General features: G+C 42.2%; 1 protein-coding gene across 12 annotated transcripts in view; it reads left to right on the plus strand.

The window, feature by feature from the left end:
• The window catches only part of nfixa (nuclear factor I/Xa), a 108,543-nt gene that overhangs the window by 20,230 nt on the left and 64,731 nt on the right, over nucleotides 1-23,582 (plus strand). For 10 of the 12 annotated variants that reach the window (XM_046411303.1, XM_046411364.1, XM_046411373.1 and 7 more), the window contains one exon: nucleotides 14,145-14,676. In XM_046411303.1, coding sequence (XP_046267259.1) covers nucleotides 14,145-14,676 — 532 coding nt within the window. Of the gene's footprint in view, nucleotides 1-8,502; nucleotides 9,202-12,477; nucleotides 13,339-14,144; nucleotides 14,677-23,582 lie in introns of those variants that run through there. The other 2 variants (XM_046411391.1, XM_046411337.1) reach the window with 2 other exon arrangements.

Genomic DNA, 23,582 nt, shown 5'->3' on the forward strand with positions numbered 1-23,582 from the left:
TTCCCGGCAGGTTTTTTCCCTCCTCACTTTGGGGATAAGAGCGCGCCCGCTCTTCATATTTATTTTTATATTCAGATGTTATGGATTGCTCCGGGAAAAGGCCGTCCCTTTTCCCGGAGCAAGAGGAATTAATACTGTTTGAATGTTCTCTCTGGAGTCTAAAAGGAGGAATTTTGCTGTGGAGTTTGCAAGGTTTAGAAGCTGAAGAATTAACCACTGCTAAATAAACAAAGTAGGGATGATTAAAAACTGACCCCTCTTTATTGACTCTCTGCTTTCTGGTCTGTGCTTGTGTGTGTGTGTTTGTTTGCACCTGTCTTGTGTCGTTTTATGCACATCCATGTACCACACAGCTTACAAAAGTGAATGCAATGTAGTAACGTGTGCCAGCAGAATATTTATGCACATGCATGTATTATTTGGTTTACAGCACACTGTCTTAGGGCTTTTGTCTGTTTCAGAAAATAGAAAAAAAAAGAATCTTTTTAGGCAAAATGTTAGTACCACACATCTGCCCTCCTCTGCATAGGATTCCTGCACTTATTATGACTTTGTCACCTTAACAATATTCGAAAGATCAAATACAATGTGTACACTTCATACTACACTTTATACCAATGCGTATATAAAACGGCAGACACACACACAGTTTCTTCTTCAACAGAGCAGAGATTGATGAGGTTGGCCAGTGTGTATTCAGGCCGCCTTTTACACAGGTGATAAAATCCTGCTGGAGAGGCAGGCAGGGCTGCTCAGTGTCTCTGGGTTCATTCGATGCACTCTTTGAGACTGGATCAACAGACACCAAAGCTCACGTGTGCTCTCATCTGAAAATGTGCTCTCATTTTCCTTGCACTTCATTTCTACCCCCCCTCCCTTCTCTTCCTCCAAAACTCCCCCTTTCGGTTGCTTTTTTGAATGTGTTCGCTTATCTTTGTCTGCTTTTCTGTCTCAGTCTCTCCCCATCCCTCAAATCTCTCTCTCTCTCTGTCTCTCTCTCTCATTGCGCCTTTTACTTCAACCATCTCTTTCTCCATTTTACCTCATTCTTTCCAGCCCCCTCCGCTGCTCCTTTCTTTCGTTCCCTCAGGAAGAGCCACAGTCTTATCTGGGATATGTTGGATTTGGTGAGCTTAAAAGCCACTTTACTAACTCCCTGTCTGCCTCTTCTGAGAACAGCACAGGGTATCTACAACAGTTTCACCGTTCGCCAGGCTTTGTCTGCTGAAATGCCGCTCGCTGAGCAACTTTTTACTCCCTATCGCCTCTTAATGCTAATCCTTTACCTGCCTCTCCATCTTCTAGATTTCCACCCTCCTCTCCCTTCCCCTTTTTCCCCCCTCCACTTCTTTTCACATATTGGGTTTCCTTGGTGATGTGAAGGAATGCTAATGTATCATAACCATATTACAGTACTTGGAAGGGGCAAGTGGTGCCAAGTGCTATCTGGAGAATCAAATCCTTCTCTCTCCTTCAGACTGAAAAATGGAGTTGCCATTTTGATTTTCCTCTCTGGAAATATATAAAGCTGAAAGCCCCCTCTAAAATTTGATGAAACAATGGCGTTGTTGTATTCAATAATGCAATTACTCCAGGAACTGGAAAGTTAGCCTAAATAAACATGAGGCCAAATCTTCTTGTGCTTCTTGTGCCTAAGCATTTGAATATTGCCCACATAATTTCCCTATATGTACTTCTTTGAAAACAGTCAAGTAGTGTACTGTCATCTTTGTGTATGTGAACAAACATTTGAATGTTGTGTATATGGCACTGTTAGAGTTAGGCTAGAGTTGGTAAAATAATGTTTTTTTTTTAATATACTTTTGGTGCTTTCAGCTTTTATTTTGATAGGACAGCTAAGATAATTTACCAGGTGAGCTACCAGCTTGCCCTATAACATCTGTTTTTGTTGTTATTATTATTATTTACTTAATGTTCAAATGTTGTTGGGATATTTGGAAGACACAATATTATTATTTAAATGCTTGAAGGGTGTTACCCAAACGATAAGTGTAAATCCAGAAGCGATCCTAACAGGATACGATCAGACCCGGGGCAGTCCCTCTCTGGCGTGTGGCAGGCAAGCTGGAGAGAGGGAGGATTTGCTCGTTTTATTATTAGGGCCAGTGTGTGTGTTGTTGATGGAGCAGCTCCATCCATGTTGACTCACAGAGAGACAGCGGTGATGGCTACACTGAGTAGGGGTGTCAGGCTTGGCTGATGACTCCAACTCCCTAAACAGCACAGCAAGGCAAAGCCTTTATAGTGTGTATGTGTGTAAGAGAGTGTGTGTGTGTGTGCATGTGCATGTCTATGAGTCTATTTGTGCATGTGCATTCGTGTGGATTTGTGCATGTGCAGGCCCAACTGCATTTGCATGTGCTTGTGCGTCTACATTATGTGTCTTCCTGACAGCCAAGAAGCCTCAGCAGCATCTGACGTGGCAGCTCTTGCTGCTTTCATTCCAGCTCTCTCCTTCTGGCTCACTTTTCTGTGATACTATCTTTTCATACAATCACATGTTTATAAATGGAGACTGACTGGTATTTCATACCGGACCAGTTTTGCAGAGCGTTTATAAACACTGTACCATTTGCTGCAGAATAACCTGGCACAAGTAGAATCTTTATTGCAATTAAGAAATGCATTTTTTGTATTTTTCAGTGAGACAACAGTAAATATCAGCTGGATGCTGAGTACAGAAGGATAACCATTTGAAAAAAATTGGCATAACTCGGTCTAAGGCCAGAAAGGGCACACTTGCGTCCATGTCTACACTATTTCACTTGTCTTGTCATCACAGTTGTGTGGGATTTCAAAGTAACTAAGGACAATACAATACAAAACTCTACCTACAAAAACACTCATAGTTGTCATTCATACTTAGCATTACATTATTCTTTTCTATTTGAATTCTGTATTTTACAATAGAAAAAAAAGAAATGAGGGTGGAGAAAACTACTTTTTACTTGTTCTGATAATAAAAATCAAGCATCATTATAAATCTAACACAAATCTAACGTGATTCTTTGGTCAGTGATTTTTTCTTTTTTGTTTTTGTTTTTTGTTTTTGTTTTTGTTTCCTTCCTGGCCTGTTTGTGAGGTGCCTTTATATCGAGGTGGGTCTCCTCCACTTTATGTCCCCTCTGAGCACATGTACTTATGGCCGTCTGCCTGTGGTGCTGCGGTGCTCCTGAGGTCTGTGCGAGGTGGTAGTTTAGGCTGGGGAAGTCAGCAAGCTTGGTCACAGAAGAGATAAGTGCACACACACTCTTCCAGATGCGCCCAGCTGTGTCTTTCTATCCTCCCAAAGCTTTGGTGGATATATCTTTAGAAAAGGAAAGCACTGGTTTGAGAGGATAAAAGTTTCAAAATGATTTAGTTGTGTCTTCATGTGTTTATGTGTATGTATGTGTGTGTGTGTGTGAGTGTGTGTGTGGTTGTGAAGCCTCTTTGTTTCTCGCCTTGCACGTGTTTGTGTGTGTCCTCTGTTTCTTCCGGCCTGGCATGGTGCTTGCCCTACAGGGAATGCCACTCAAAATGGGCAGAGCGACCTTTAACCCTCACACTGCCAGCTCAGAGTCAGGCGTAAATTGCTGCCATATCAAGAGCCCCGTCTCCCTTTAACCCAAATTCTGTCATGCACAGCAGAGATTAAGACCCAGCTCTCAGGAAGCCGTTTGGATCAGACACCCTTTAACCCTTATGGGATCAGAGTTGCATATGAAGCCACTTGGAGCAGCCACCCACTCTTAACCCCTAACACTACCGACTCAGTGCAGGCAAGGCAGAGTGCACAGGCAAAGGCCCAGCTCATATCATGCCACAGGGAGTGGGCGCCGTTTAACCCTCGCAGCGCCAACTCAGCACAGGCAAAACTCCAGCTCACATGATAAGCAGAATTAAATCTGCAAGCTCCAGTGTTCCTGATAGGGAGCCCACTGATGTGGAAAAATGATGCTAATGTAACAGGGGTGGGTTTCCATCTGCAAAGCAGCAAGCAAACATTTACAGTGTTCTAATTGTAAATGATAAATTGTGGTCACCAGGCTAAGAAAGTTTGCTCATTTTCGTTTTGAGAAATTGTGTTAGAATAAAAAACCAAGAGTAATTTTCCACATTAAGCCCCTGTTAATATTTCTGCTGTGTCCCTATAAACGTCTCTTGTAAAAACAGCCATGTTTCCTGCTTGTAAACATTCAGAAGGGTTTCATAAAGCCAGCTGTAGCTGCAGAATCTCATCTCATGGTTAATAATTCTTCAGTCACCAAGATTGGAGTCAGTGGTTTCACCCATTGCTCATGAATTTGCTGTGTGCTGCTCTGTTAATTTGGAACAATAGAATATCCTGTCATACTTTTGGAAATATACAAAAGAAGAGGTTGCTCTTAAAGCATGTAAACATGAGCTAGCACACGTTTCAACCACTGCACATGTGGGAATTTTTTTTTTTTTTTTTTGCATGAAGGGAGAGTGTTTGTGCACTTCTCTAACGCCCTGCTCAACAATCAAGGAAGCAATCACGTAAAAATGGGGAATAAATTTACAGTGAGGATATGAATAAATGTGCCAACTGGCTTTAATGCAAATTATAGTTTTAATATCCTAACTCTAATGCTGACAGATGATATAATAGTTGTACAAACCGCAGCAGATAAAGAAAAAGTATAATTCATAAAAGAGATACTTTCCCTTTAAGGGAAGTACGAGGGCATGAGTTGTGGCATGAGTGCCTCTGTGTGTGTGTGTGTGTGTGTGTGTGGTTGTGTGTGTGAAAGAGAGAGAGAGAGAAGAAGAAGTAGGAGAGGGTAAAGGGAGTTTCTGCACTTGCCTGTTTGGCAATGACTGAGGAATGAGTGTACAAGTTTGAGTCAGGGTGAGTCAAGCTGTGTGAGAGTGAGGCATCAAGAAAAGGAGGGGAGAGGGAGTTCCACATTGAAAGGAGTGGGAGCGCAGCGAGAGATGCTGGAAGATGGACAGCAACCGGGATAGAAAGAGCACAGGCAATTGGTAGAAGTGAGAGCATGAAGCATCAAAAAGCGGAGGGAGGCACAACTGAAGTGCCACAACAATATGGAGTGCAGGAAAGGGAAAAAGTATTAGAGGGGTGGGGGCATTGCAGAGTTAGAGGTGAAAGAAATAAACGAAGGAAACGGAGGAGTAGGTGATGGTGGTGGGGGGCACGTAGTGAATGTGTGAGTTGGGCTTGCATTTGCATAAAGGGTGAGGGCACTCTGCCCGGGCTTTGGGGAGAGGTTGGCATCTCGCCTTTGCCGACTGGCAGAACGAGGACCAGGGAGGAATAAAAGAATGAGGGGGAGCGAAAGAGTGAGAGAGAAAGTCTCTCAATAGTGCATCTCTTGTGTGAGGAGAAGCAAGCCTTGGCTGCAGTTGGAGCAGGGCATGGGGGGGGGGGGGTGGGGGGGTGTCGGGTTTCATTATCTGCTTGATTCCTGCTGTATTTGCTAACCAAAAGGTTCAAAGCCCTCTGTGCAGCTGTAGGCAGGGCATGGTAGTCAGTGTGTGCCCCTGGCATGTGCCGACTGGAACACTGTAGGTGTGTGCAGCATGCGCTTCGGTTAAGAGTGAGACAGAAGGTGTGAGACGAGCACTCTCCTTCCCTTTATGGTTGAAGCTGCCGCACTCTGCCGTCACCCCTCACACAAACACACGCTCCTCCAGCACCCCTCTCACGCACACACTCCAAGTATCACACTGCCTACTTGACCTTATCAGGAATGGCTGCCCTTTTCGAGGGGAAACGACGAACGCTCAGTTTTACTGCAGCATGCTGTCGGAAAATGCCACAACAACAGTATGCGTGTGTGTTTGTGTGTGTGTATTTGCCATGGTGAGAGAGAAATCGTCGTAATGTAAACACAGACGGTGCACGTGCAGTAGTCTATATGTATTCACTTAGCACACATGTAATCTTACACTACCTCATCTTGCTGCAGCCACATGTTGAGATGGTTTCATTAAATCATTGTTTGCAACATGCAGCAGCACAATCACCTAATTTAGTTTGAAATGTTTAATTTCTTCCAGTTTTATTTATATCATGATAACATCATCCCTGAGAGAAATTCTTTTCTAATTGACTGCGCTGTTATCAAGATCATATTGCATAAAAGGACTAAATGTATAATGTTTCACACAGTCCCCTTTTCTTCCTTTTTTGGCAGTTCCTACAATAAATCCTGTGGTATGCAGTGTTTAAGTTGAATACTGTTCATTAAGTCTAAGCCCAAAGAACCTGAACTGTATTTAACAAATGATCATCACAAAATGTCCTTACGATTTGTCCAAGTTGAATTCAGTCCTCCATATATTTTCAGAATATAAAGTGGGAATATAACTCACTTCTTAAGTAACAGTTATGTTTATAATAACTGTGTAAGGTGAAATTTATGCAGATGGGTCAGAGTCATAGAAAAACCACACAGACCTCAAGAAAATCCTGGCTGAATAAATACTGGGTACTTAAAGAAAATCATGAAGAGCCCTTGATCTTATCTTTGATGTGCTTACATTTGAGGCTGAAACAGTCTGAGCAGACAAATTCATCGCCCAAACGTGAAGGCACATTCAAGTATAAAATTACCCAGGTCTGCAGAAGCCCCTGCTGGCCATCAGTCCTTGTATCTCTGGAGCTGTTTAAAGTTCGTTCGCTCTGTCTTTCCCTCTCAGCCTCATGCCACAAATGGCTTCCAGACTTTCACACATAGTAATGCTTCAGTGTGTAAACAGGCGTAATTACAAACGATGCGCAGACACGCTTTTAACATCAATCTGCGCCGATGGGAAAAAGCGAGCAGAGAGAGAGGAAGTTTTTTTTTTCTCTTTCCATGGAGTATGGAATGGATGAAAAGGTTGTGAGCTGGATGGAAATGGGAGGAAATGGCAGTAAGTTAAAGATTTTTTTTATTATTTCTTTTTTCTTAAAGAGAATAATGTAAGTCTGTGTGTGAATGCATGTGTGTGGCCTTGAGTGAGCGAATAAGTGAATGAAAGGGGAAGAAAAAGGACACTTATATTTTCTATTTCACAAGATTTTCCAAGGAAATAGTAGTTTATGTCAACTTGTCCGTAATTATTTTATATCCCTGAGGGTTATGAGGTTACTATCCCGTCACCTCTTAATGGCAGGGTGTTTCTCCCCATGGCTCACACTGCGCACCTTACTTTTCCTGCGCTCCTCATGAGAAGAAAATATGGAAACTTTGCTCAACCCACAGAAACTTTTTTTCTCCTCTACTTCCTTTTTCTTTTTAAGTGAGTGGACAGAAACAGAAATGGCACTATCCCTACATTGCACAAAAATGGTCCAACATCCTTATTTCATGCAAAGTTTAGAACAGTGTGGTTTTGAGGAGATTTAAAACACACAAACAGCTCAAAAAACTTTAACCCAAATTATTCCAGATTGATCTCGAGTGATCAGGGCATACACACATGCGCGCGTGCGTGCACACACACACACACACACACACACACAGGGAAAATAGTTTAGATCTCACACAGTCTTTCCCTTACATCACCACATTACTTCTCAATAGGTGATTTCACACAGCAGATGTCAAAGATGTATTCCAGTCGTGACACGTCCTGACACGCTGTAACCTTCATCAACTTTCTGTGTGTGTGTGTGTGTGTGTGTGTGTGTTCCCTGTGCTTATCTTACAGGATCATCTTAAACAGAAAAAAAACCCCAAAAGCTAAAATGTAATTTCATCAGACAGGCCTTTAGTTACATGTCTGCAGCATTTTTTTTTTTTAAATATTAAGTTTAGCTTTTGCCTTTACAATTAGATTTGGTGAATAAATTATGATAAAATAAAATGCTGAAAAAGTAAAAGGTCTAAGGGTTTTCTATTCTTTCAGCAAAAATATAGTAAAATTATTATTATTATTATAAAATTGATTTGTATATGAATTAAATACAATATCATCGAACATTTACAGGGAAGCAGTCATTTAAAATAGTTATGACATTACTGAATCAAACTGAAAAAATGAAAAGTTTGATCAAAAATGTGCTTTAGATTTTTTTTATCAAATGCTGTCAGTTTATTTTAACAAAAGATTTTTAGAATATATAGATTTTCAGGATATTAATATTCCTTAATTCACTTTAGCAATTATGTTTTGAAATGTTTCTGAAACACTTTGTTGATAAGACATGTGAATTATTAAATCAGCTAGTTTAGACTTAAATCCAACAAACGTAAGGGCTTGGATCATTTATGTTATGTTGATGCTAAAATTAAAAATATAATATATTTAAAGGAACAGAAATTATGAATGGGGTACTTTTATTTGAATAATTTAAAGAAAACCTCTTGCAGGGCTGTTGAGCTGTTTTGATGTGGCTGGAATTTATTTTAATTTTAATTTTTGATCTTCTACTCTGTTCCTTTTTAAATTTCTTTTTTGTCCTTTGTTGGAATCACAATTTAACAGTAAAACAGAAGAAAATAAAATATATATCTTAAACAGATGCCAGCCATTTGACATTTTTGTCTGTCTAAAATGTCACAAATTCATTCAATGTAATTTGTTATTGGAGCTCATGTGCTCTGTGGGAAACACACAGTTGTTACAGTTACAGTTATTAAAATGAATTTCACGCAAATATACCTCGCGGGACAGGAACAAATAGTCATTTTTAATTTGCATGAAGGTGTTAGACTATCTAAAAATGTTGGCTACATTTAAAGATCTGCAGCAAATGAAGTCAGAGAAGCTGCAAAAAAGCTTTTGTGAAAATTTCATTACTTTGTTCACTGAGGTCAAGCTAATTTTTTAGGTTACACTGTTTTTATTTATTGGGTCCACTACTGCGCGACCAACTCCTTTTTATTCCAAACCGACTTTTTAGAATTAATTTTGACCCTTCTTGGTCAACGTAGGCCGCAAAGGACCAAGGCTGACAGGAGACCGTGACAGTGAGTTCAGTTTTGTCTGCTTGAGGAAAATGAACATTGGATTGGAGCAAATCTAGTTTTTGGAGTAGTTTTAATATGTGGAAGAGGACATTTTGTTGATTTCATTTTGTTTCTTAACGTTACAACCAGACATGCGGAGGTTAACAACACCGTCCTGGAAGGTTGATAGGAGAGAGAGAAATACAGCCGTTATTAGCCAAAACTAGCTTTACGCCGGTGCTGCTGAGATTAGAGTCTTCCGGTGAACACGGAGGTAAGTTTCTTTTTCACATGTCAGGGTATTAATTTTTATATTGTTTTATAAATGTGGAGACACAGCGTGTAGGCCGTTTTGAGCTGCACAAAAGGGCATAACGCTGCAGAGGGGTTTTGGTCACACTGCTTCTTTAGCCAAAACCTTTATACATTGTAGTTATTGGTGTTGGCGTAGAAGTCGTAAAATCGAAATAGCTCGCGTGCTTAAATTTGAATTTGCTGCCACTTTTCACGTCTCAGTTTTTAGGCCGTATTTCACAGCGCTTGAGTCACCACAATGTTTAAACAGTGCGAGATATGGAATATTCGCTGACAACATTCACAACAATTTCAGTTTTTATGGGTTTCCTTTGTCTGGTGTTTTTGGCATTATCTGCTGCTCCAAGCCTGGCCTTGTCAATAAAACCTGAGGTGGTTTTCATTTCTCTCCTCCTCTCGGAGTTGTGCCCTGTCAGGGCAGGAGGGGAGATTGTCTTGCCCAGCCTGGCGAACAAAGGTCGTCGTTTTTCTGAAAGACAGAGCATGGCATGCAGAGATAAGACGAGCTCTCGCTCATATTATTGCAGAGCAGATACCTAAAGAGTCCAGTGGCCAAGGCCCGAAAAACTGGCAACCCTTCGCTCCGCCCTGAAGAAGGCAAACTGGTGAAAGTCTCTCAATTGAGCTGGGGGAAGTAGCCGTTTGAACATGTAAAATAACATCAAAATAAAATAAAATAAATTGACACATTAAAAGATATGGTGCCACACAGACTCATTTCTTCGTCAAAATCATAAAAGTTCTTGCTTTAACTGCAAATTGTGCACAGACCCCAAAGCCAATGTCATGCTGTTTATGTGTATAATTTTGTATTTGGTCCAGTTTATGATCATAATAGGCCTGGCAGTGAATTTATCACTAAGTGATTTTTAAAAGAGGGGGTGGGGGAGGTGGAAGGATTACATATTTCATATAAATAGTATTTTGCTTAATAACATGGATTAATTTGTAGTCGCATAATAGGTTTCTGTTTGTTCTTCATCCTCTTTTTGTTGTATAAAGAGTTAATAAGCGTATGTTGCTGAAAAAATGCTGCAGGCCTGGAAATACGAAAGAAAATGTGTGGTTAGTTTAAATGGACAAAGGAGAGGTTTGGATTTCCCTGATAGTAATCTTGGTTATTATCATTTTGCCTATCAGTAATGTCATGATGATATTACAGGAAGTGACAGTAATACTTGGCACATATCTCTCCTTTTCTTTGTCTGTGGCCCATTCATCAAAAAGTCTAGATCCCTCCAGAAGTGACAAACACACCTCCGCCATTATTCTTCAAAACAAAAACAAACACACACATCCTCTTTAATTCCATCTCCTCATGTTCCTTTTGCCCATACTTTTTTCTTGTCTCCTTCATCTTCTCTCATTCCCACATTTTGCTCATGTTGGTCAGTGCGGCTGTGTGAGGCAGGCGTATGTTAGCATGAACAATCGGCACCCGGCCCGGCTCGGCCTGGTCCAGATGGGGTCTGCACCCCCTCCCCCCCAAACAGTAACAGTGACAAGCCAGTCAGCCAGCCAGCCAGGCAGCCAGCTAGCCAGCTAGCTACCCACCCGGGTAGCCAACCAGTCATTCACCCAGCCAGTCATGTAGCCTCTCAGCCAACCTAACAGTGAGCTCGCCAGCCAGTCAGTGGACCAGCCAGTCATCCAGGCTGCAGCTCCTCTGTCAGACACTGACAGGGGGAGCAGGCCAGGCTAAATCCGATAGTCCTCAGAGCCAACCAGAGGACTCTGGCCTTTGTAGGGCGTTCACACAGACAGCCTGTCCCGTTGCACAGCAGGGGGCTTCAACCCACAATCAAATGGCCGGGCCCTCAACTTTGCCACATGACAAGTTAGCTTTTTGTGGCTGCCCACTGCTGAGATTCCAGTTTTGACAATGTCTGTAATTCCTATGAGCCCCATGGACTAATTCATGTAATTTGGACAACATAAATGAGCAAATGTGTTTCTTTTTTGTAATTTGGAAGAATAATATTTAAATGTACTTCTAATGAGAACCGCGGTCCATACATATTTCATAAAAAACATCAGATTATATTAAATTGATCCTTGGTTGAGAGCCTTTGTCTGTCAGATTTTTCTCCCATGGTGCCGTGGGCACAGCTTGTCCCTCTGAGGTCGTGTGGGTCAGCCAATAAGGACGAGACAACGTGCTTGCCAGGGCATCTATACAGCCCTGTGCTCCCTCACTTTCTGCTGCCATTGCATCCCAGTTATGTGTCATTGTCTCAAGCAACAGCACGACGTAAATATGGGCAATTTAGAGGTTGCAGTAGGAAACTATCATTCTTTTCGCTGTTACAAAATCAGAGAAACTGAATATTAAAGTATTAGACCAAGCTTTGTACATTTGAGGAAAGCGGTATAGCCTGTTTTAAACTGTTTTAATATCTGCTTTTCTTATTCAGCAGCTTAACATCTATAGTGCTACTTACATGTAAGTGTCCGCCATGGCATTTTCAGCCGGCATTGTCCAGCGCGTCCTGTCTCTCACCCACAAATGGGATTGCTGTCTAATTTAGTAACAGAAACTTTTAATGTGTTGCTGTGTCTGTTCTGTCGGGGCTAAAGTGGACTAACCAAAAAAGAGGGAGAGAAGGGGCCAGTTTGGATGTGAGAGTGCATTTTGAAACAGGAGAGCATGTTTTTGGATGGTATTTTTTTGTTGAGGGGTGGAGGTGGGTGGGTGGGTAGCGGGGGGCATTTTCTTCCCCCTCCTCTCTTTGTTTGTGTGGTAAATCCAGGAGCAGCTGCTGGTCTCAGGGTCTAGTGGGATTTTGGGCCTGTGTTTTCTCATGCCATCCCATGCCAAGGTGGTGTAATGCGAGCAGAGAGAGGGGTGCTTCTGGGGGGAGAATGGGATTGTGGGGGGGGGGGTTGCAGTTGGAGAGCAAGCTGGTTTGTTGGGATGGCTGTGACCACACTGGTGACGAAGGCGATGAAGGCGGAGGGGGGCGTAGAGGGCTTTAGAAGGCGGGTGCTGTCTGGATTGGATGCATGTAAAATTAATATCCTCTGGACTTTGCCTTTGCACTAGATTGGAACTTGTCTATTTGGCTAATGACGTGCCTTCTGCCTGCACCACACACAGTCCCCATCTCCCTCCCCCTCCCTCTCTCTCTCTCTCTCTCCCTCCCTCTCTCTCTCTCTCTCTCTCTCCACTACCAGCCACCAACCATCCACCCCCCACATCTTTGCTTCTCCCTCTGCCATCTCTCTCTTCCCTCCCTTTCAGCGCTGGGAGCGTGCGTATTGGCTGGGCTGTTTGAGACTCGGTGCCAAATAGGTGGGCCCTCTGCATGTTGGCACAGACTCAGTCAATGGTTAGAGAAGGAAAGTGGAGAGGAAGAGAGAAAGAGAGAGACAGAGTTGGAGAGAAAGAGGGGGAAAAAAGAAGCTGCACTCGGGTTTGCCAGCGGTCGTGCACACTCTTCCAACATTGATCCGGTCCTCTTGTTTTGTTTTTTTTTTCTTCTCCTCCGTCCGCACCCCCCTTGTTCAGCTCTCTCTCTCTCTCTCCCTCTCCGTGAGTCTTATGCAGATCCTGGAGAATTGAACCAATAGCACGCGTCGCTTTGCCAAGCTTTTTTTTTTGTTGTTGTTGTTTTCATCAAGATAATTTTTTCTACATATTTTTGCAAACGAACAAAGAGGCTTGTTTAGGTTTTTGACAATTTCATCCTTTTTGCTGCGATATCTGTTTTATTTTGTTCGTGCACATCCAGCTCTTGTTAAAATCCTTTTAGACAGAGAGATTGCTGAACTTCTCCTCACTCTCCTTCTGTTGTGCTCTTGAACAGCATCTCTTCTACAGCTCCTGCTACAGTACCTCCTGTGTTCCTGTGTTGGTATTACACTGCGCCCCCTTGGCCTGTCTCCTCTTTCTCAGCTTTTTTCCCCCCTGCTGCTTTTATTGGACAGTTTCTCAGCTTCACTTTTTGCTAATTTTTTTTCCTCAGTCTTTTGTTTTGTAAAATACGCAGCATAACTTCAGATCCTTGTGACTCGAACAATCCAGTTACTGTCCTGGTGGCGCATTTTAAGTTTCTTTGCAATCGGCGGATTGAATTTATGATGAGAGAGCAAAATGGTAACTACCATGCTATTCTTGTTTTATTCACGCATTTTGTGATCAAGACTGTTATGAGATCATTAAGTTATGTTATGGACAAATATTTTATATTTATTTTAATAAGTGGAATTTTGTAAGTTCTTTCAAATCATTTCAGTGTTGTATGCATTATATATTTGTTAATGTAGTCTGCATTATGTTATGTAAATTCTACACTTTTTTTCAAGATGTAGATTTATATATATGTATATATATATATATATGTTATATAATTGTTTGCTAGGGTTAATAATATTTTTGTTGTAGTTTTGTTAAGCAAGTCTGGCAGTATTTTTATTTGTTTATATTTATTTAGGTGGGTACATAAATGTTTACATTACCATTTAAAAAAAAAACCAAGATACTTAATTTCCCTGTCTTATCTCCTCTCAGTGTTTCAGTGCTGTGCCATTTAGTGTTTTCTAAAGTGTGTCCTTCAGTGTGATGTGTCTGTGTTAGGTGTTATGTAGACAGTGTATAGCATCTTTCTCTCTCCCTTCTCTCTCTCTCTCTCTCTCTCTCTCTCTCTCTCTCTGTCTCTCTCTGTCTCTCTCTCGGTGCCTCTCGCTCATTCTCTCCCTCCGCTCACACAGAGCAGGCGCTGCTCCTCCATGCTGCGTGCCGGTGCTAACTGCCTCTCTTCTCTCTTCCCTTCCTCCCCCCCACTCCCTCTCTCCCCATCCTTCTCTCCCCCATTCTCCCCCTCTCTCTCCACTGCCTCCTCCTGCTTCCCCCCCTCCTCCCTCTCCTCCTCCACCCTCCCCCCATCCACCTCCCTCATCCAGGATGAATTCCACCCCTTCATCGAGGCCCTGCTGCCCCATGTCCGCGCCTTCGCCTACACCTGGTTCAACCTGCAGGCCCGTAAGCGCAAATACTTTAAGAAGCATGAGAAGCGCATGTCCAAGGAGGAAGAGCGCGCAGTGAAGGATGAGCTGCTGGGGGAAAAGCCAGAGATCAAGCAGAAGTGGGCCTCTCGCCTGTTGGCCAAGCTCCGCAAGGACATCCGGCCTGAGTTCCGTGAGGACTTTGTGCTCACCATCACGGGAAAAAAGCCCCCCTGCTGCGTGCTGTCCAACCCTGACCAGAAGGGCAAGATCCGTCGCATCGACTGCCTGCGCCAGGCTGACAAGGTGTGGCGGCTGGACCTGGTGATGGTCATCCTATTCAAGGGCAGCCCCCTGGAGAGCACAGACGGGGAACGGCTGGTCAAGTCACCACAGTGCACCAACCCTGGCCTGTGCGTCCAGCCGCATCACATCGGAGTGTCCGTCAAGGAGCTGGACCTCTACCTGGCCTACTTCGTCCACACACCAGGTATGTGGCCACCTTGACACTAGACACGAATAGAGAGGGACGCCAACACATACAGTCTTACGTGCCCATTCCTGTGTGCATATTGGCGTCCACACACATCTACATAATCACAGAAACGCTTGTGTGACACATAATTTAACAGGAAGAGAACGGCAGAAATAAAAATTCGTGAAGATAAACCTAAAAGTTTCAGAAACTTGCTAAAAATGTGTTTCAGATACACAACAAAAGTACCATAACATTATAATTGAGCTATCTAATACTATATGAAAATAGTGAATTTAAAGAAGTTATTTCAATACTTTGCAAATTAAACAAAGCAAAGATTTACCTCTGAGAAACAAAATGAAAATCCCCTCACGATTTTGTCCTCTTAACAAATAACAAACAATAAATAGTTTTTCTTTTTCATATTTTTTGTATTTTTCCTTCTTCTGTTTCTTGGTATTTGTTTACATGACAACATGGTATCAACAGTAATTAAAAGAATATGTGAGTGTGTGTCAAGGGCATTTGGCCAGCGTGGTCTGGCAAGTACGTGTTCATTTTTCTGAGTGAGGCATTTGCGGTTTCATATGAGCATGTATTTTGTGTTTTTTATAGGAAGGAATTTGCATGCCTGTGTGTGTGCGAGTGTTTTTTTATGAGATGATCACCACTGTCAAATTGTGTGTTTTTGTGCCATGAGTGAGAGTCGCTGTTTATAAGATTGTACTCAGTCTGTTGAAGTCTATGTGCCATGATAAGGCCATTGCAGCCAGGGATCGTCATTTGGCCATAGCCCAGATTGTGTGTGTGTGTGTGTGTGTGTGTGTGATGGAGAGCAGAGCCGTGAGTCTCCTGCTCTCAGGCCGCAGGCTGCTGCCGCCTTCACCGTCTGCCTGAACGCTAGCACCACGTTGGACCTGGCTGCCAAACACACACTCACACACAAAATGCCAGTGCTCACAGACAGCCAGTACTATTGCAGCCACCTTCACACACTCATACAAACACAGCTAAATAAAGATACACACATTAGATAACAAAAAAAAAGAAAAACAACTCTGTCATCTTTGTAGCGCACTTTCACACGTAGAGCCAAACACGGTTTTAGTCACGATTGCGTACACACACCCACACAGCGTGCACTCGCAGCCAAGGACTATCATAGATACAGTTTGATACAGCCAAACATTGTTGTATCTCAGCCACCATCGTGGATACACACACTCACACTCGGCCAAACATCATTGTAGCCTCCAGTGCGCGCACTCTGTACACACACTCAGCCAAAACAATGGCTGTGTTGTAGTTTTTTTCCCCACATTGCAAAAAAACACTGTCACAGCAACCACACACGCATACACACATGAAACACATTTCACAGCCAAATCCTCCAAATACACACTACTTCACCATTTGCTGGCTACGTATACATACAAACACACGCTCATGACCTAATATTATCTCAGCTGGAATTTTCTGGAAATTTCAAACAGTGACTCAACACACACACACACACACACACACACACATACATATATATGCGGCATATCCCAGTCACCGCCCAAATACACACAGTCACTCTGCCTCGGCAGAACTCTTATGGTAGCTAATATGAGTGTAGCCAAATGCTCTCACAGCCGTCCCTCAGTCTGTGTCTCTCTCTTCCTCCCCCCCTTCTCTCTCTCTGACACACACACACACACACACACACACACACACACACACACACAATCTCGTCCAGGCCAAACACCTCGCACGGCCCGAGCCAAACCCTGGCAGCAGCTCCAGCTTCACTCTGTTGGTCTGTCTGTGGCGGTGATAAACCGTGTGTAGCGGGCAGTCCTGAGTCTCACTGAGGAAATCTGTCTTACTGTTTCACTGGTATTTTTTTCTGATAGTCTCTCAAATATAATTATTTGACTTAATTTAATTTTTTTACTGACTTTATTATTGTATCATAAGTCAGTTTGTGGTCAGTTGTTTTTAGATTTAGTAGCATATCAATTCATTTTGAAATGCCCAGTGCTGTTAAACTTTTTCCATCATTATACTCTCAGACTCTACTAAATTATAGTATTATATTTGATTTTCGCACAGTTTATGCCTTCAGGTTTTTTTTTCTAAATTAAATAGAAAGATGTTGCTTTACCCCTTACATTTTTAAGTTTTGGAATGGAAATTAGTTTGAAAGTGTTTGCTATTTTAATGTGTATAATTAAAGCAATTATACAAGTTATTTTTTATTAGATCTGTCACATGCTTAAAACTTACTGAGAAGAAAAATTCAGTCCAACAAAATGCTCTGCACTTAGAGCTGTAAACATTTTATTGCAGTATTATGTATTACAATAAGTGACATGAAGACTTTTTAGAAATTTCTGAAAATGTCCTGTACATGAGAGAGAATTGCATGACAGAAAGTGAAAAATAATTGAAATAATGTATTTTAATTTTTTTACGCGTACTGTGAAACCGCACACAATCAAACTGTAAATGTCTCATGACCAATTTCTCTACGTCTTCTGACACTGTTGGCTGTCCAATTTCCAGTTTGTTGCTGCACGCTCGTCATTACAGTACTTTGGTTTACTGCAGTATAGTAAAGCACATGGCTGCTCGGAGGGGCTCCCCAGTGCGCTACCCATTCATAGTATGGAACCTACTGTGTGCTTTCTCTTACCTTATCTAGCTAACGCAGTCTGCTTCGGCACTTTTATCTGTCTCCAAAGAGTCCATGCTCAGTCCTGGTTAGAAAGACACTTTTGGGTCTACAGACCAGAGTGGGACAGACAAAGGGCAAATGACTTTTTTCAAACCTGTCATAAGGTCACAACCGTTACTACACTTGGCTTTCATTTATTCTTAAGTTGTTAATGCATATTTGTGAGCAGACAGGCTTAAAGGCCTGCCTTTAAGTCACTTTTATCTGATACCGTAATATGCGGCTTTTTTTTTTTACTTCAGCCGTGCAATGAATGACAAGATGTGCTCATTGTTTGTTTTTATTTGGTTTGCGTTTTGTCGGTCTTTAGCATCTCTGTCTTCCTTGCTCCTCTTTGATCCCGTGCACACTTTTGTTTTGTCTCCTTAAACATCGCCCTCATTGTTGCTCTCACAGAGGTAAAGCCTCTGCTGATCTCTTTTGTTTATATTGTAGGAGACAGAGAGAGAGACAGAGAGAGAGAGAGAAGGAGAGAGAGCGCGTTGGAAAGGAGAAGAGGCTGCGATAGTGATTGTTCTGTTTGGCAGCGCCCGGGCCCCGTTGGTGTGGGAAGAAGAGAAAGACGTCTTGTGTTTTGTTTATGACAGAGTGGCAAAAGCTGCCACGGGGAATCTCTGGGCTTGCCGTCAGGCTTTCTCAGGCTGTTCTGCATCCAGCCAGCCTTTGAGATCCTCTCTGTTACAGAGCATAACACACTGCAGCCGTAACAGAACAAACCACGCTGCCACAATACACAACCTTCTCCTCTGTTTTTCAGGCACCTCAGTTACAGAGGAACAAACCAGACGGAGCCAGAGACAGTGTCTTTTGATATTGCACTATTGAACTTGAAAATTGGCAGGGAGGGGAGAGGGGAAGAGTGGTGGTGGTGCAATACAGTGAGTAGTGCATTATTTTTAGTGTTTTATTAAGAGCGAGTGATTGGTATCATAATGGAGTTAGTGAGTGACGGGTATTATAATGGAGATAGTGGCCCTTGGCCTGGAAGAGCCAAAGGTCTGCCAGAGCACCACACGCTGTCAGTGTCCCTTTTATAACCCATGAATGGAGTGTGATTGATAGGGTTATTTCACAGTACTAGTTTAGATATAATTCTCACTTCTGTTACTTTGTCTGCCGCATAAGTGGGTCCACTTGTACACCATCAGAGTACAATTCATTCAGCTACTTCTCGTAGTGTTCAGCAGACTATTTGATTTATAACCTTTGTGCCATTTTAGCTTAAACTCAGCACATTTCTGATTTATTCAAGGTTGGAAAAATAGAAGACTAAAAAAAAACATTTGTGAGGTTAAGTTAGCTCAGTGCACTGAGTCATATTTTGGACCTCATTCTTACTGCTCTTTCTCTCTCTCCCTCTATTTTTTTTTTACTTTTCTTTCTTTTGTGTGCCGTAAGTGTGATCATGAAAAGATGTTTCAAATGTGTTTCCAATCAGAAGTGCAGTACAGGAAATTTGCAGTCACTCCGAGGGAGGTGTGAAATGTGCTCGCCGTGCCATTTCTACCATGACCGCTCCACACTTTCCCGCTCTGCAGTGCCAGATCCCGCCTCCATCTCGCTATAGCAATAGTAATGCCTTGGACAGCGCTGTGAGAAAGCCCAGAGAAACCCCAGTGCTGCGGCCAGCCCCCTGGCCAACTCACTGACCACAGGAAGGATTCACACATAAAAACCCCACTTGTGTTCATCATTGAGGAAAACTCCCTCAGTATTCTGGAATTATGAGTGTGAAACAACCAAAGTCAAAATCTGGAAAAAGAAACCGAGGGGGGGGGCAAGACTGTGAGAGCGAAAAAGAGAGGCATAGCTGACATGATGAATGGCTTGCATCGTGTTCAAAGTTGATAGGTTCCACAGGTTTCCACTGCTCTGTGCCTAAGTATTTCTTTCTCTACTGTGAAAATAATCTGTTGTTAATTACTTCCTGGATCTCCTCTCCGCTCCCATGACATCACAAGGACTGAGTGGACTGTCCTTGTGTGTAATTGTTTTTGTTTGTCTGTGTGTGTGTGTGCGCACAGCTCAGGATGACCCTCAGCAGTGAAGTAAGCACTGAGTTTTGATTAAATGAAATCTCGACACTGAGGGAGTGGGTCACGTCTGAGGCTTTTGTATTGTGTGTGGTGGGAACAGGGCCCACGGCGACTAAGAAAAGCCCTCCACATGCAGAGCAGCTTTGGCATCAGTAAATGTTCACTGATGGCTCTTGTTTAGCCTGGCCCACGTCTTCTTTTGCGCGTCAGGGGCACATTGAGGTGGCTACATATCAAATCTGAAGGGTTAAGACAGAGAAAGAGCCCCGTCGCATTAGAGAGGCAGAGTGAGAGTCTTCTCACACTATTCTTGGCTTTGGAAAAAAGTCTGTGTATTTGGATAGCTAATGGTATCGGGCTGGCCAAAGCCCTGTTGTGTGCTTTTTCGCTCCAAAACACGCATGAGGGTGCGCACACACATGCACACACATACACAAACACACAATGACACTAGGCTAACGTTGGGGTGTCACAGACGTACCTAGATTAGTCCAAAACCGCAGGGTCCACATTCATCTCAGGAGACCATGATGACACAAGCAGACTCGAGGGAAAATTAAAAAAAAACAAAACATGAGAAAGACGAGTCAACGACAGTGTTGTTATGTTTGGTCTCCTATTAAACTGACCAGTGAAAACTGGCACACTCCGTGATACGGTATCCATGAAACAGCTCCCTGCTTTTTGGGTTTTTACATAACGATCAAAAGCCGCAGTTTTGGACTTGGGAGAGAGTAAAACCCCTGAAAATTTTTGGTCTACTCGCATCTGTTTCCTTTTGTGTGTTGAGTTTTAGCGTTGGGAGATATGAGGTAAACAGATTATTCCAGTGAAATCAGGAGGCCATCATCATGGTGGAAGAGACAAATGAGGCGGTTTGTGCTATTTGGCTCTTTTAACAGTTTTTCTCTGATCCCCGCTTTCTTTTTTTAATGAACTCACCTGCCAGATTTTTTCACTCTTTCTCCACCGGAGAAGGCAACACAGATAGATAAAGCATTTGCTTTGTATTCTGTGGTTCTTCACGATAGAATGCATAAATCTTATTCCACTGTCACATTATGTACTGCGTGTTTTTTTTTCCTTCATGGTATTCTACTTTAATACAACATTTATCTTTTTGAATTACAGCTACCTTATTTGTATAGTAATTTGTATTTCCACAAAATGAAGATTACATTCATCAGTGTCAGATTAATAATTTCTTAAATTCTTTTTTCATTGATAGGTAGACCCAGATATGTGTTGTAATTAATTTGTTGAAATATATTCTGAAAATCCAAATACATTAATCTTTACTATTATTAAAACAACAATAAATGATTATCTTATCTATGTAATGGTATTTACATAAAAGCCTAGCAAATTCTTGTTTTGTCTGAAGGAAAAAAGTGTGTTTTACACGCTGCTAAACCCAGTCTAATATCTACTGTTGTCATTTAATTACACATTAGAACACATTAACGATTGTCAAATAAAATGGGCGTAGGTTAAGCTAAGCATGCAGAGATTAGAAACTGCATTTTTTACTTGAGCTGAGTGGGCCTTTTTACATTTTTTATATGGAAATAAAACACCTAGAGAGCGAAAGAGAAGGGGAGAAAAAGGGGAAGAAGAAGAACAGACAAGAAAGAGGTTATTGAGAAAAGAGAGAGTCAGTAGCAGTGAGGGGGTGGTATTGTCTGTATTAATACTGTGTCTTCCCAGTGCCGGTTCTCTTTTCAGGCTTTTGTAGCAGCGCCAACCATGAAATGTGTCTGTCCCCAAAAACCATATACCCACTCAGGAGGGTTTCCCGACCTCAGAGAGACAGAGAGGAGGAGGAGGAGGAGAAGGAGCAGGAGAAAGAGTGCAGTGGCCAATGCTCACTATCACACAGGCCAGCCAGAAAGGAGGGAGAGCCAGGGAACATGGCTTATTCACCGGACTGCACTCACAGCGAGCCCCTGGCGTCGGCTGCTAAGTCTGGCTAACAACGCTATTCAGCGCCACACAGCCCTAGTCATGGTAGAATGAGAGTCACAATACTGCGTTTTAAATCCAAAGCATATTACTTATTTCTTTCTTTTTTGTTGTTTTTATTCAGTTTTTCCCATAGAGTTATTTTGCCCATAAAAAGTTTTTGTTGCTGAATGAAAAGTTAGGCTAATAAATACAGATTTAGGAAAAAAAACAAAACAAACAAGAAAAAAAACAGCAACCCTTTTTCATTTGATTTTGCACATGTGGGTTGAAAAATAAAGAAAAATTATTATGTGGGCGAGTTTAACGCTGATGTTCAGAAAGTGAGAGGAGTTGAGAGGAGTTGTGTCGGCGGCCGTTTTTGGCACGATACTATCTCTCTGTATGGAAGACGCCAAATTTTCATACACACTCCCTGCCAACCTCCTCCCTCTGATCCGCGCTTTCTTCTCTTTTCTTTTCTTTCTTTCACTTGTTCCCCTTTTCTTTTATTCCTCTTTAGGGTTCAAATGAATGCCCTCCTCTAGCCTCATTAGCACCCTGGACTCCTGTTTGCAGCTACAGAAAAATGTATAATAACTTGTAAGCACAAACATTTTAGTCCTCAATAGGACCATTATCCTTGTTTTTCATGAAAGCAGGCCATCATGGGGCTGTGAGCCTTGACTGTGAGGTTTTCTTTTTCTTTTTCTTTTTTTTTTTTTTTTTTTTTTTAATTTCTCTGATGTTTCTTTCATTTAGATGTTTTTCCACCAGCCATTTGGTTTATATATCTTCACATAGACTGGGACGCAGCCTTTTTAAAGGTATCTTTACATTCAATATTTGATCATAAGCTGTGTTTTCATCTTTTTAGCTAGAATATTTTCAAGCATTATTATGTATGGGCTCTAATGCCTGATTGCAGTGTAGTTTTTCTTTTGGGTAACTTTATTACCTTTGCTTTTATTTGATCACTGAAGTTTGATCATTCATTTTTTAATAGTTAAAATTTATACCATTGTAGATTTTAACCAGGTTTTTTAATGTTGGTTTTTTTTTTCAGTTAAAAATATCTGAGCTGTTTCTCAGCAGGCCACTTGCTATTCTTGCGAAACAACCTTCATGAGGGCATCGTTTGGTGTTCGTTATACCGTGAGAAGGAGAGCTGTTTAGAGAAGACAGAAAGTGGGGTGGGGTGGGGGGGCAAATGAGCGAGCTAGCTGAGAAGCACAACAGAATGCAGAGAATCAAATTTGGCATGCGTCTGTGTAAGCGAGTAAGCTTCAAATCAGTTTGGACACAGATCTAGGACACTAGACGGAGAGAAGAAAGCAGGATGAAACGGGATAGGGAACGACATGGGATGGGGGGGTAGTGTGTATATGTGTATGTGTGTTTAGCGGACGGGGGGAGTGTAGTTAAGTAGAAGATGAGATGGAGGGGGTTGGTGGGTAAGGTTGAGGGGATGAGGAGGGTGGGGGGTGTTTGGTAGAGTGTCCCTCAATGACGACTTGAAAAACATGCCGGTAAATAAATGGAGTGGCAGTAAACAAGGCTCGGCGCTTCATGAAAAGACTCCATTCATCTGTGAACAGGAGAGTCTCTCTTTTCTCTGAAGAGACAGAGAAAGGAACCCACTGACGCTGACGAGAGGACGGCGCTTGTTTAGATAACAGGATGAGTTTGGAGTGGAATGGTGTTAGTGTGTGCGTGCTCATTTGTGTTTGTGTGAGTTTGGAGGGGGTTCAGAGCAGGTGGGCTGTGGACACAGTCTTAATGAAGGGGGTAAGGTGGGGGGTAGACATAGTGTGTTATTATTTCAGTGTTTCCCACAGATTGACAGTGTAACTGCTGTAAACTGCTGTAAAAGTACTGAAAATGTTTGGAAGAATACATTTATTACCCTTTATCTAATATATGTGTTATTTCTCACTTCTCCATTTTATTTTAGTGTTTAGGTTTCTCACAAACTGATCTGTGCACCTTGCTTTCCCTTTCAGTTTGTCAGTAGACGGGAGGTAGAGAGTGAGGGGAGATCATCCATCACTCAAGTGATCATGATGGCGCAGTGCTTCAAACATATAAAATTAATATGTGGCAAGCGATGTTGACATTGTGGCAGTTTGGGAAACCCTGCGTGCGTTTTTGTGTCTAGTACAAAGCATTGTAGGAGGTGGTGTGCTTTTGGCAAAGGCTTAAAGTGCGTGTATGCACAG

Source organism: Scatophagus argus, chromosome 2 (genome assembly GCF_020382885.2).
Source record: "Scatophagus argus isolate fScaArg1 chromosome 2, fScaArg1.pri, whole genome shotgun sequence".
In the NCBI taxonomy this organism is placed as follows: Eukaryota; Metazoa; Chordata; class Actinopteri; family Scatophagidae; genus Scatophagus; species Scatophagus argus.